We start from the raw sequence: 13,510 nt of genomic DNA, 5'->3' as shown, positions 1-13,510 counted from the left end.
TTCTACCACCAAATCTACCAGCCCACTTGCACCTTTAGCCACATCCCGTTACAGTGGGTGGACAGCCCGGGATCTCTTCTAAGGCCTGTCCTCCCATAGCACCGTACCCCCAGCCCCATTTGCCCTACAAGGACATCATTTCTGTCCCCATTCTCTCTTGGTTCATTCTCATCATCAACAAACAGTGTAAAAGTAGTTTTTAAATCATCATACACATATTTTGGAAAAAAGAGCATAAACTCCTCTTGACCCTATAGCCTCCTTTAGCTGCTACAGTCCCCCTGCTCTCTCCTCTTTCCAGCAAACACTGTCTGCTTCCTCTTGTCCCATCAGCTCTTGAACTGACTCCTTTCAGGCTCCATCCCCACCACTCCACCACCTTCATCTATCAGAAAACATTCGCTGGCCGGGTGCAGTGGCTTGTGCCTGTAATCCCAGCACTTTGGGAGGCCGAGGTGGATGGATCACCTGAGGTCAGGAGTTCAAGACCAGCCTGGCCAACATGGTAAAACCCTGCCTCTACTAAAAATGCAAAAAATTAGCGACTGTGATGGTGCACGCCTGTAGTCCCAGCTACTGAGGAGGCTGAGGCAGGAGAATCGCTTGAACCTGGGAGGTGGAGGCTGCAGGGAGCTGAGATTACACCACTGCACTCCAACCTGGGCGACAGAGCAAGACTCCATTTCCAAAAAAAAAAATAAAGAAAGAAAAGAAAGCACATTAGTCATCATTACTAACAAGTCACCCTTCATCAGAAGGTTATATCCACTCATGCCAAGGCCACCTCCATGTGGCCACATCCAGTGACCATCTCTCTGCCCTCAGCTCCCTGGTTGAACATGTCAGCAGCATTTGAGTAGCTGACCTCCTTTGCTTTCAAGACACTTTTCCTGCTCTTTGTTCTCTTCCTGTCTCCCTAGCCAGATTTTCCTACTTCTCCCTTACTGATGCCTCCTAATTTCCTCCATCATGAAGCACTGGAGTGTCCCAGGGTTCAGTCCCACAGGTCTTTCCTGTCTTCTGCACTTCCTTAGTGATCCTCACCATCCTCTGACCTTAACTGATGGAGAGCCGGTGACTCCCAAAGTTGTGTCTCCATTCCGTGCCTCTACGGCACTCCAGACTTACATAACTGCCTCATTGCCACCTCAACCAGGGTGTCTAAGGAGCATCGCAAACTTTGCAAGTCCTCAGACAAACTCCTGATCTGTCCCCTAAAACTTCCTCCTTCCTTAACTGTTGTCATTTCAGTAAATGACAATTCCATTCTTCCAGTTGCTCAGGCCAAATCCTTCTATCTATTCCTGACTCCTGTTTTCCTCTAACATGCCAAATCTAGCCTGCAGTCAAATCCCATTGGCCCTACCTTCTAAATACATTCCAATTTGGATCACTTCTCACCACCTTCCCACCATCACCTGTGTCTAAGACATTAGCCTTCATCTGGACTATTGAAGTCAACTCTTGCGTGATTTCCCTGCTTCCATTCTTGTTCCCCACCCCACTTCTATCTGTTCACCCCACATTAGCCAGAATGATCTTTTAAAAATGTATGTCAGGCCAGGCATGGTGGCTCATGCCTGTAATCACAGCACTTTGGGAGGCCGAGGTGGGCAGATCACCTGAGGTCAGGAGTTCAAGACCAACCTGGCCAACATGGTGAAACCCCATCTCTCCTAAAAATACAAAATTAGCTGGGCGTGGTGGTGCATGCCTGTAATCCCAGCTACTCGGGAGGCTGAGGCAGGAGAATCACTTGAACCTGGCAGGAGGAGGCAATTCAAGATCGAGCCACTGCACTCTAGCCTGGGCAACAGAGTGAGACTCTGTCTCAAAAATAAATAAATAAATAAATAAATGTACGTTAGATATATTTCTTCTGCTTAAATCTCTCCAGGGCATTTTCACTTCATTCAGAGCAAAATACAAAGTCCTAAATAAGGGCTACATTGCTCTATGCAATCTGAGACCACCCCCCCTGCAACTTTTCCATTTCATCTCTCCTCCTCACTCACTTCCCTCCCACTACACAAGCTCCCTTGCTATTCCTTATGCATAGACTAAGCTGACTCCTTCCTCCCTGCCTGACCCTTGCTTAGCCTCTGCCTGGAAAGTTCTCACCACCGGGATCCACATGGCCCTCCGTGCCAAGCATCTATTCTGTATAACAAACCACCCCAAAACTCAGTGCTTAAAACAATAACAATTTTTATTTTACTCTTGAGTCTTCAGTTTGGGCAGGGATCTGCTGGGTAGCTCAATTCTGCACCCCTTGGCTTCAGTTCCAACAGCTAAGTGGCTGGGTTTGCTCACTCCCATGTCTGGGAGTTGAAGTTGGCTGTCCTAAAGGACCTCAGTTGGTGTCCCAAACACCGACACCTGTCTTTCCGTGTGGCTGCTTACCTCCCTTCAGAATGTTGATGGTTTTCCAGGGTGAGCATCACAAGGGACCAGGTGAAGTGAATGGCCTCTTATGAGTTGGCCTCAGAGCCACACAGCATCCCTTACACTGGAGTCACAGGTGCACCCAGGCTCGAAGAGAAGGAACACAGACCCCACCTCCTGGGAGAGGAGAGTCAACATCACGTGGCAAGAGTATGTGTGATAAAAGATGCTAGTGTGGCCACATTCTTTTTCCTAACCTTGTTCTGATAAACTTATACGAAATAAACTCCTGTGAGAATATGGTCCATCTCTTTACCTTGATATAATCTTATACATAAAATTCTTTACCACATACGAATGTTCCATAAATACTTGTTAAATAAGAGAATACATCATCATCACAACCAAAATGATGGCAGGTAATGGTTATTGAGAGTTTTCTATGTGCCAGGGACTAATAAAAATACTTACACATAGTATCTCCATTAATTTCCCCAATAACTCAAGGAAATACATATCAGAGCTCTTATTTTATTGATGAGAAAACTGAGGCTCAGACAAGCTGACACAGCTGGTAAGAAGTAGGGCTGAGGTACAGGGCTAGGCAATTCATCATGCTGTGGGTTGGAGTTAGGTGGACCAAGGCACATGTGTTTGTCCTCATTGCAGTCTTGGAGGAGAAGCTGGTTGCCAGGGCCAAGGTGGCTCTGGCTGTGGCTGGAGGTGCAAGAACAGCCCTGGGCATTCCCTCAGTGGTCCTGTGGGCAGTGAGTGGGTATGTCTGTCCGTGTCGTTTACTTTTCCCTTCCACTGCCTACTTTCTTTCCAGTCAGGGTGACCGTCGATGCCATCTCTGTGGAAACTTCGCAGGACGTTCTTCGGGCTTCCCAGGGAAAGAGTGTCACCCTGCCCTGCACCTACCACACTTCCACCTCCGATCGAGAGGGACTTATTCAATGGGATAAGCTTCTCGTCACTCATACGGTAAGGATACTTTACAAGTTCAGGCATCATGGGAATGATTATCACCTGACCAGGACCTCTTAGAAGGCAAGCACTATGAAGTCTTTCCATAAATGATAGAATAAACACTAGCACCCAGGCTGGAGTGGGTGAGGAGGGAGCAGTGAATGTTGGACTCATGGAGGGCCAGAGTATGTCACCTTTATTTTGAAAATGTCACCTGCCCCTAAAATATCTTTCTGGTGGCCAATCTCAAATGACCTGAATTGTATCATGCGAGTCAGTCACGCCTTTTGATTAGCATAGCCCTAGCTCTGAGGCCAAATTTTATTTTATGGGGTTTTTTTTCCTGTTTGGATTCTTTTGGGAAGTGTGGAGGAGTTTTGTTTTTTTTTCTATTTCTATTTTTAAATACATAATATAATCTCATGGTTTGAAAATCAAAATCTCATAAGAAGTATGCATTGAGAAGGCTCATTCCCATCCCTGCTTCTCCTGTCTCACCCACCCTCTTCCCACACCCTCATCCTCTATCCCCCACTCTCCTCCACCCCCAGGCAGGGCATATACAAGCATGGATATATGTTTTTATAGATGTATTTGCATATATGAATATGTATATTTACATATACTACACACATACTATTTTGCATTCGACTGTTAATACATCTTGGGCTCTTTGTGTATATGATTATATTTATCTATCTCATTTTTCAACATTTGCATAAGGCATTTCAATTTATGAAGGTACTATATGTACCATGAATGGACATTTGGTTTGTTTCTTATATTTTGCTGCTACAAATAATGCTGCATAAATATAAATAACCTTATATGTACCTCTCTCTATATATACATATATATAATAAATTATTAAAACTCTGGGTCAAAGGGTATGTGAATTAAACATTTTGATAAATAACATCAAATTGTTCTCATTAAATGTCTCCCAATCTTTATTTTCACCACCAACAGTGAAGACACCTATTTCTCCAACACAGAGCATTCTCAAACTGTTTGCTATTTGCCAGTCTGATAAGTGAAAAAGCATCTCATTCATCATCAAATTAACATTTCTTTAATTATAAGAAGTAGAGCATCTATTCATAAGTTTAAAAGTGAGGTCTCCTTTTAAAATGCAAATGTGCCTGGCAGAGATAAGCATTAGGTCCCCGACCACTTAGAGTGGAAAGACTTAGCTTTTTCCCTAACAGGAAAGAAGGGGTGGCCTAGAACAATCAAGGCCTCAAGTGGCAGGACGGATGGGGAAAGAGAGCAAGTCTTGGTCAGATGCACCAAGGGATCATGATGGGCCACAGCCACCTGTCCCGACTGCTCCCAGAGTCCCAGGGTAAAATCCCAGAGAGGGGAGCTGCTGCCTTTAGCTTGTAGGAGCGAAAGAGCACCTTCTCTTGCCATCACACATGTTTAGCAGGCCAGACATGAGGTCTCTGCCTGACAGTTTTCTGGGTGTTAAGGTAGATACTAAAGTTATTTTATTGACTGCTGGGTCCCTTACTTCCAGAAGGATTTCAGGCAATCGCTTTGAGACCCTGCAAGAGTACAGAGAAAGGGATTTAAATATGGCCCCTCAAGGAGATTACTGTGACAGGTCCTAGCAGGTCTTCTAGCCTGGGGGAGATCCAGGGAGGGAGGCTTAGGATATCTTTGATGGGAGGAGGGTTAGTGGGCGGAGGGTCCTGGGCAGAGCCATTCAGGGTCAGAAAAGAGCAGAGCTGGGAAAGACCAGTATCCATGGACTGATCCACAGCCCGAGATACCTTTGCATCTCCCGTCTTGTTTCTCCCTCGCTTGTCAGCTAAGCTTCCTGAAAGAGCTGTCTGCCTCAACTAGGTCTGTTGCCTGTGGTTGGGCAGATTGCACCCTGCACAAGGGTATGTGCTTTGTTAGCCAAGCCACGTATCCTAGCACAGGTTGTAGAGCCCCTTATTCTAATGTTCCACAAAGCGCACTGCATGCACAGGTGTCAGACTTGACATCGGGTCTCCACGCTCTCTCTGTCCATCATAGTCTCGCTTCTATACCTAATGCTCTACAGAAATCAACAACAACCTCTTTTTTCGCTCAATTCAGTACACTTCATTCAGTCATCTTATTTCATCTCTCATTAGCATTTCACACCGGCAGCCACTTTCCAACCTTGGAGTCTTCTTGTCTTGACTTTCTGGCAGTCTTGTCTTGGCTTTTCCTCTTAGCTCTCTGACCTCTCCTTGACCCTTCGAATGAAGTAACTTGGAGACTTGCCATTTCTCTACTTATTTATCCCGGGTGGCTTCATCTAGCCCGTGTCTCAGTGAACATTGACATGTTGTTGGCTCCCAAACCTTCATCCCCAGTTGCACTAAACTGACCCTCTGGCTCTTACTGACTCCTCCACCTACATGGATCTCCCACTGACACCCCAGACACCCCACACATAAAGAGAACACATTGTTTATTCGTAAAACATTCCCTTCCTTTGTGTTTCCTCTCTTGGAAATGACATCACCAAATATCCAAGCCAAAAAACTCTTACCCTGGAGGTCTGCCGTTCCCTAACTCTGTCCATCGGATCTTTTCCTGGTTTCATGGTCTCATTGGTGCCCACCCTTTCATACTCCTCAAATTCATTTCATTCTTTCCATCTGCATTGCCCATCATTTTTTACCAGAATTGTTAAACTGATTTCTTAACCGGTCCCTTTTCTCCTTCCAAGTCACTTTCCATCCCGTGTTGAGAGCTGACTTCCTAAATACATGGCTCTCTAGCGCTTCAGGGTAAATGCAAACTGTTTAGTCCCATATACACAGTGTCTGAGACCTGGCATTGTAGAATCTCCGGACTTCAGGCTCTGGAGCCAGAATGCCTGGTTTGAACCTCAGCCCTGTCATTTACTTAAACATGTGAACTTGGGGGGAGGCATTTAAATTCTTGGTGCCTTGGCTTCCTCATTTGTAAAATGAATATAATCGTATACCTACTTCAGGGGTGTTGTGAAGATTCCATGAGATAATACATACCAAGTGCATAGACTAGTACCTAGCACATAGCATACACTCAATAAATAGCAGCTATGATCTTTATTGCTACCTGCCCAAGCTCACCCTCTCACCAGTCCCTCACTCACACACTTACCTCCATTCATACTGAACGACTGGGGTTGATATGTTGCTTCCCACATCTAATTCTTTCTCTGTGGTTCTTCCTTTGCCTGAAATGCCCAACACCTTTATCTTACTCCAACACTTACTCTCCCAATGCCCCCAGCCCTTTGCCTGGCTAATTCTTAGTTGTTTTTAGGATTCGAGGCAACTGTCACCTCTCCTAGGAAGCCTCCCCTGACCTCCCAGTCTGGAAATGATACTTTCTTCTGGGGTCCTAGAGATAATCATAAGATGTTGTAAGGTTTGGTTGTCTATCGTTTCCATCACTCTTTGGGTGCAGAATTCATGAATTATCATCTTTGAATGTCAGACACCCAGTAGATGCTCAGTTATAATAATGGCTAGCACTTCTAGAAACCTAATGTGACACACAACGCCCTAACTGCTTTGTGTATATTACTACTTTAATTCTCACTACAGTCCTGTGAGACAGGTGTTATTGTCATCATCTCCATTTTGTAGAATTATTAACAGAGTCACAGGTCGAGCATTTTGCTCAAGGTCATACAATTAGTACATGGCAGAATGGGGATTTGAATTGAAGCAGTCCAGCTTGAAAGTCTGTGATTTTAGCCATTACCACATACAATTTAATAAATGATGAGTTTATCAATCAATCAGTACATTCCAAAGGCAAGAGTCAAGTAAATAAAGTGGGTTTGGCAGCCAAGGCTGGCTGCCCAGCATGATGCCTGGTACATGGAAGGTGCTCAGTAAACACTGGCAGACTGAATGAGTGAGGATAGGCTATGGAGAAAATGGAATGGATAAGAGAGATGCCAGAGACTACAAGAGATGAAAGTGCTGGGATCCCGGATGGACCCATTTACCCACATGTGTACTGCGGTATGAACTGCCTAACTTCTTTCAATATTTTCGTTTTAAAAATAAATGAAAAAAATATATAATAAAAGAAATCCACAAATGGGTAGCACATATGCGAGCTATTTGTTCTGAGGGGTTGGCATGTCTGTGCTTCTGGGCCCTGGAAACTGGGGGATGAGGGTAGTCAGGGCAGGCTGGAAGCACCAGGCAAGGGCCTTTGGGTGAAGACCTAGTGCCATTTCTTCTCTCTCCAGGAAAGGGTGTTCATCTGGCAGTTTTCAAACAAAAACTACATCTATGGTGAGCTTTATAAGAATCGTGTCAGCATATCCAGCAATGTTGAGCAGTCCGATGCCTCCATCACCATTGATCAGCTGACCATAGCTGACAATGGCACCTACGAGTGTTCTGTCTCGCTGATGTCAGACCTGGACGGCACCACCAAGTCACGTGTCCGCCTCTTGGTCCTCGGTGAGTGTCTTCACGTCTTTCAGGAGTTGTAGGAAGAGGGTAGGCTGGTGGCAGCAGAGGGAGAAGAGCCCAGGTGTTGAGACGAAGCCAGAGGCAGCAACAAGGAGCTAAGACTCCTCACCTTGTCCAGGCTGTCTTCAGCAGAGGGACCGTTCCTCCCTTTGGAACGAAACACTATTCTGAGTTCTCTGCCAATGGCCAACAGTTCTCGAGGACAGAGAAGGCCGATTTGGAGTGGTCCCTTGCTGTTGGTGTCCTTTCCTCCACATCAGCTCCTCTTTTTCATACCATACTTATTACAAAGATAAAGGAAAATCTTAAATCCTATTGCAAAGACTCATTGTGCCTTAATTGGGTGCTCAGAGGGCCACATCGTGATTGTCTTATATCTTTCCCTGCTGTAACTTTGGCTATCCAGCAGAAATTCTTCATGCCACCATCTGCTCACCCCCATCCCTCAACAGATACTCCATCAATCAGGTTCTACTCCCTTTGAAATGTGTCCCAAGATAACATTATCTTCACAGGAATGACTTATTATTGGAATTTATAGTTTGGGAAGAATCTGAAAGATCACCTACTTTAATATTCTCATTTTGTAGATGAGGCCCAGAGAAAGGAAGGAACTGACTCAAAGTCAAATCGTTACTGGAAAATAACTGTTATTTAATGAGCACTTAGTCTATGTCCAATATAAGAAATGGCACCTCTGCTGGGAGGTAGCAATGCTTTAAACCAAAACAAAGATCTTTTTTCCTTCTTCCTTTTACATACTTGATGGCATTTTATTTTTAATTAATATGTTTAATTTAAATTAAATTTATTTTAAAATTTAATTTAATTAATAATTAAGATATTTTTATTGCATAAGGTGGTTGCCTGACATTTTGAAAGCATTATAGTGCGTCCAACTATACAACTATGCAAACTAGCATCGTATAAAGAATAACTAAGGTCTCCTTCCACCCTACCCCCTAGAGAGGTAGCCAATGGCAGCACAGGTAGGTATTCCATATTTTCCTCATGTCCTTTCAACACACACACACTCTTGCATACTTTTCTCTTTTCCTTCCTTTCCTTTAACAAAATGGAATCATGTTATAAAGATCACTGTGCGTTTTTTCTTTCTGACCTTGTTTCATGCACATTTCTCCAGATCAGCACATGCAGATCTACCGATTAACAGCATACATTCCATCACACGGAGGTACCATGATTTATTCAAGTGTTCCATACTGATGAATATTCAGGCTGTTAACATTTTTTTGTATGAACAATACTACAATAGACATCCCATACACACACGTACATATGTATGTTAGGGGTCCCTTAAATAGGTCTCATTTCCTTTGGGCAATGGAAGTATTAATGCACACTCCCCCGAAATCCTCCACATAAGCATTATATAAATGCTGATCCCTCTTCCTCCCAACCAGGGCCAGAAGGATACAAATTTAATCTGAGATTATGGAACTTGGTGAAACCAATGTTTTATTTTTTTAAAAAAGAAGGGTCGGGTGCGGTAGCTCACGCCTGTAATCCCAGCACTTTAGGAGGCCGAGGCAGAGACCAGCCTGAGCAACATAGCCAGAACTCCTCTCTACAAAAATAAAAATAAAAAAATTAAGGTGGAGGATCTCTTGAGTTGGGGAGGTGGAGGCTGCAATGAGCCGTGATCGAGCTGCTGCTCACCCACCTGGGTGACAGAGACCGGCCTCAAAACAAACAAGCGAGCAAGCAAACAAACAAAAAACATAGAGAAAAGAAAAAGCCCATTTTTTGATGCACTCTAAGAAACAAGTTTAAATTATATACATATAAACATATATAAACATAAATAAAAACATATATAAACATTCACACACACGTTTTCTTTCCTAATGGCTTTGCAGCTAGGCTATTTTAAGGCAGCCGGCCCACTGGGGCTGGATGACCTCGGTAAACCGAGGCGAGCATGAAGCTCCCAGCCCGGCCAGTCCCTCAGCCCGCGCCTGGGCGCGGCACACGTGGTCTCAGTCTCGGTCTCGGCTGGGAAAACTGGGGCTCCAGGACCCGGGACCCGGTGCTCCGGCCTCTGGCGCCCCCTGACGTCTGTAGTGGGAGTCGCAGGCTTCGGAGAGGCCTTGGCACCCGACTGGTTCCGTTTCCCCTCCCTCCCTATCACTGCTCCTCCAGTGAATATTCAGGTAACATCTGCATTCTGCTGGGGAGGTTAGACTGATAATGCACCGAGTCCCCCGGAGGTCTCACGGGCCCCACATGTGTGGAAGGACGATTTGATCTGTTAAAGATCTGTTTGATCGGAGGTCCTACCTGTTTTTGATGGTGGAAGGCTGAGGCAACTGGACAGGGTGACCGCAGGGGTTCCTGGGTGAGGCCAGAGGGTTTAGGGACTGAGAACTGACACATTCCACCCTAAGGCTGATCTCTTTGGGAGTGGCTGGTCACTTCTTTGCCATTGTCTGTACCTCTGCCTCTGGAGACAATTAAGGATTTGCTTTCAGCAGTTTTCCCTTAGAAAATGGTGGTTTCAGCAAAGCTGTAACAGTTTTTGGATGCATTCAGATGCCTTTGCATGCTCTGTAGATGCCAGGAGGCCTCAGTTACTTTTCTTCCCTGTTTTGTCTTTTATCCCAAAGAAACCTGGTTGTAGAAAGGCTCTACTGTAAGTCATACACACTTGGTGTGACTTTGGGGACACCTGGGACTCCTCAGGTGGGATTGGTGTTTTGCCCACTCTCCAATTGTGGAATAAAGCCTTTGCTTCCTATTCAAGGCATTCCTGGGAAAAGGCTGAATGGTTTGGATGTGTGGAGAGGGATGCTCCCGTACCTCTGAAAAGCTCAAGTGATAAAGCTTGGCTCAGCAAGCCCATCCTAGGGGTCGTCTGGGAAGTGGTGTTCATCTTCTCTTGTTCCCCGGGGACCTGCTTGTTGGCTGCTGTAAGAGTGGTCCTTAGGCCACAGCCTCCCCCTCCCCACACTGCACCAGTCCCAGGGTCTGGTCCAAGATAGATGAGGCCCGGCCTTGAACTTTGGACCTCTTATGTTTAGGAACCATCCAAGGGAAAGTGACAATCAGGGAGGGCCTCTAATTTCTCTCATGCTCGCCCTACACCTGGCCAGCCCTCACTATGGCAGCAGGAGATGTTGGGCCCACCCAACAATAGCCTGGCTCTTTCCAAGAGGAAATACTGTGGCTGCTGTACTAGAGGGGAGTGGTGTGTGTGGAAGGGTTTCTCTCAGCAGCTGCCAGGTGGGGCCGAGATCAGAATGCACTCCTGATGCTCAGCGACCATGCACCTGGATTATGGAATGGGCAACACTGTTTACTGGGGATGTGAATAGAAAGACGCAGAGGGGACAGGCTTGCCACCTAGGGATTCCAGGAGCAACCCTCTCTACTGTGTGTCCTCCCCTTCTCACTCCAAGGACACGACCTGAAGTCTCAAGCATGCTTCATGCAGCTTCTTGCCTCTGAGCCTTTGCACGTGCTGTTTGCTCTGCCTGGAGTACCATCACCTCTTTCTCCGACCACCACTCCCACCTCCACCACTGTCCTTGTTTACTGTCATGCTTCCTTCAGGTCACAGCTGATCTTGGGATTGGGGCTGTGTTTAGGCCTTATCTGCCCCAGCAGCCTTGCCTCCTGCCTGGTCATTGTTCAGTTACTTGTCTTTTGCCCCCACTAGATTCCTTGACCCACTCACTGTGTCCTCCAAGTGCCCAGCACTGTCAGACACACAGTAGGCATCCAGTGAAGTTTGTAGAATGAACCTAGCTCCACAATGGTATCTTGACAATGCTGAGTGAAAGGCATAGGCTTAAGCTTCCCAGAAATCCAGGGATTCGGGTTGGGGTTGTGAGATGAGGGTGGCTGCCGTTCTGGGTAACCTCCAGCCTATGGGTTTCCCTCTCCTTATCTCTGCGCCCTCTGCCGGCTCGAGGTCCCTCAGTCCTCATCCTTCACCCTGCACAGAACTTTACTGCTGCCTGTGGGTCCGCCCAATATCCCGCCCTTATGGCAACTGCCAGTTATCGGCAAAGCACAGGAGGATTGTGCTGAACCCAGAGAGAACATTCCTAAGAAGTTAAGAGTGGAAGGCTTCAGAGATCACTTAGTCCAGGGGTAGGCAAACTAGGACCAAATCCAGCCCACAGACTGTTTTTACATTTCTAACATACTATTTAAAGAGAAAAAGTAGAAGCAACAAAGACAATATGTAGTCTGCAAAGCCTAAAATATTGCCACCTGGCCCTTTACAAAACAGGTTTGTTGTCCACTAATTTTATAGAATGGAACACTGAGGTCGAGGGGAATTGAGGATTTTCCCAAAATGGCACAGATGAATTAGTGGCAGAAGGAGCTCAGATGGGCTGGTGGAGAGTACACAGGATCTGGAGTTAGAAGAGCTGGGTTCTAGTCCCAGCTCTGCCAGGATCCACGAGCAGGTGTCCTCTCTGGGTCTCAATGTCCCCTTCTTTCTTCTTTCTTTCTTCTTTCTTTCTTCTTTCTTCTTTCTTTCTTTCTTTCTTTCTTTCTTTCTTTCTTTCTTTCTTTCTTTTTCTTTCTTTCTTCTTTCTTCCTTTCTTTCTTTCTCTTTCTTTCTTTCTTTCTTTTCTTCTTTCTTCTTTCTTTCTTTTCTTTCTTCTTTCCGTCCTTCTTTCTTTCTTTCCTTCTTTCTCTTTCTTTCTCTTTTTCTTTCTTCTTTCTTTCTTTCTTTCTCTCTTTCTCTCTCTCTCTCTCTCTTTCTTTCTTTCTTTTTTTTGACAGTTTTGCTCTTGTTGCCCAAGCTGGAGTGCTGTGGCACGATCTTGGCTCGCTGCAACCTCCGCCTCCCAGATTCAAGCAATTCTCCTGCTTCAGCCTCCCGAGTAACTGGGATTATAGGTGCGTGCCACCACGGCCAGCCAGCTAATTTTTTGTATTTTTAGTAGAAATGGGGTTTCACCATGTTGACCAGGCTGGTCTCAAACTCCTGACCTCAGGTGATCCACCTACCTTGGCCTTCCAAAGTTCTGGTATTACAGGCGTGAGCCACCTCGCCCGGCCGGAACGTCCCCATCTTTCCAACAGCCATGTTCCGCTATCTTTAAAATCCCATGACTGTAAACTAGAGCACACATGAAACCATGCCTTGGAAAGCTACTGCAGGCTCATGATGCTTCCCAGCATATGTACCACTCCTTTGTGATGGTGACAGATCACTGAGGGCATATTGTGGTGAATTGGTTTTACAGCATTCCATCTCACTACTCAACTATGGAGTTTTCTGCCTATGAACAAACAAGGCAGTGTGTGTGTGTGTGGGGTGGGGGGGTGGGGGGGCGATGGGTGGCTGTCACCAAGCCCCACCTGCCTCATGCCTTCTCTTTGGCCTCTCCTCTATATAGTGCCACCCTCCAAACCAGAATGCGGTATCGAGGGAGAGACCATAATTGGGAACAACATCCAGCTGACCTGCCAATCAAAGGAGGGCTCACCAACACCTCAGTACAGCTGGAAGAGGTACAACATCCTGAATCAGGAGCAGCCCCTGGCCCAGCCAGGTAAGGGGGCAGTAGGGAAGGCGGGCTCCCCACGTCAAGGTGCAGCACGTGCAGCTGATTGGCTAGGGGCTGCAACTCGGGTTGACCAATCAGATCCCCCTGAAGACTGCTTGCTTCCCTACCCCATCCCTATCCCCATATCCCCACCTCTCT

The 13,510-nt window shown here is 46.1% G+C and overlaps 2 protein-coding genes across 14 annotated transcripts in view; one reads left to right on the top strand and one right to left on the bottom strand.

The window, feature by feature from the left end:
- Positions 1-13,510, bottom strand: part of STYXL2 (serine/threonine/tyrosine interacting like 2) — an 82,108-nt gene that overhangs the window by 56,783 nt on the left and 11,815 nt on the right. For 7 of the 13 annotated variants that reach the window (XM_063625058.1, XM_063625067.1, XM_063625056.1 and 4 more), the window contains one exon: positions 6,484-6,559. The exons of the other annotated variants lie outside the window; for them this stretch is intronic. The gene's annotated coding sequence lies outside the window, so the exon portion shown is untranslated. The remainder of the gene's footprint in view (positions 1-6,483; positions 6,560-13,510) is intronic. 13 annotated transcript variants of the gene reach the window in all.
- GPA33 (glycoprotein A33) overlaps positions 1-13,510 on the top strand; it is a 39,400-nt gene that overhangs the window by 14,401 nt on the left and 11,489 nt on the right. The window contains exons 2-4 of the mRNA XM_063625070.1: positions 3,215-3,369; positions 7,592-7,808; positions 13,202-13,357. Of these exons, the coding sequence (XP_063481140.1) occupies positions 3,215-3,369; positions 7,592-7,808; positions 13,202-13,357 (528 nt within the window). The remainder of the gene's footprint in view (positions 1-3,214; positions 3,370-7,591; positions 7,809-13,201; positions 13,358-13,510) is intronic.

The sequence above is a fragment of the Symphalangus syndactylus genome, chromosome 12, assembly GCF_028878055.3.
Source record: "Symphalangus syndactylus isolate Jambi chromosome 12, NHGRI_mSymSyn1-v2.1_pri, whole genome shotgun sequence".
In the NCBI taxonomy this organism is placed as follows: Eukaryota; Metazoa; Chordata; class Mammalia; order Primates; family Hylobatidae; genus Symphalangus; species Symphalangus syndactylus.
This window is presented reverse-complemented; position numbering and strand designations above follow the sequence as displayed.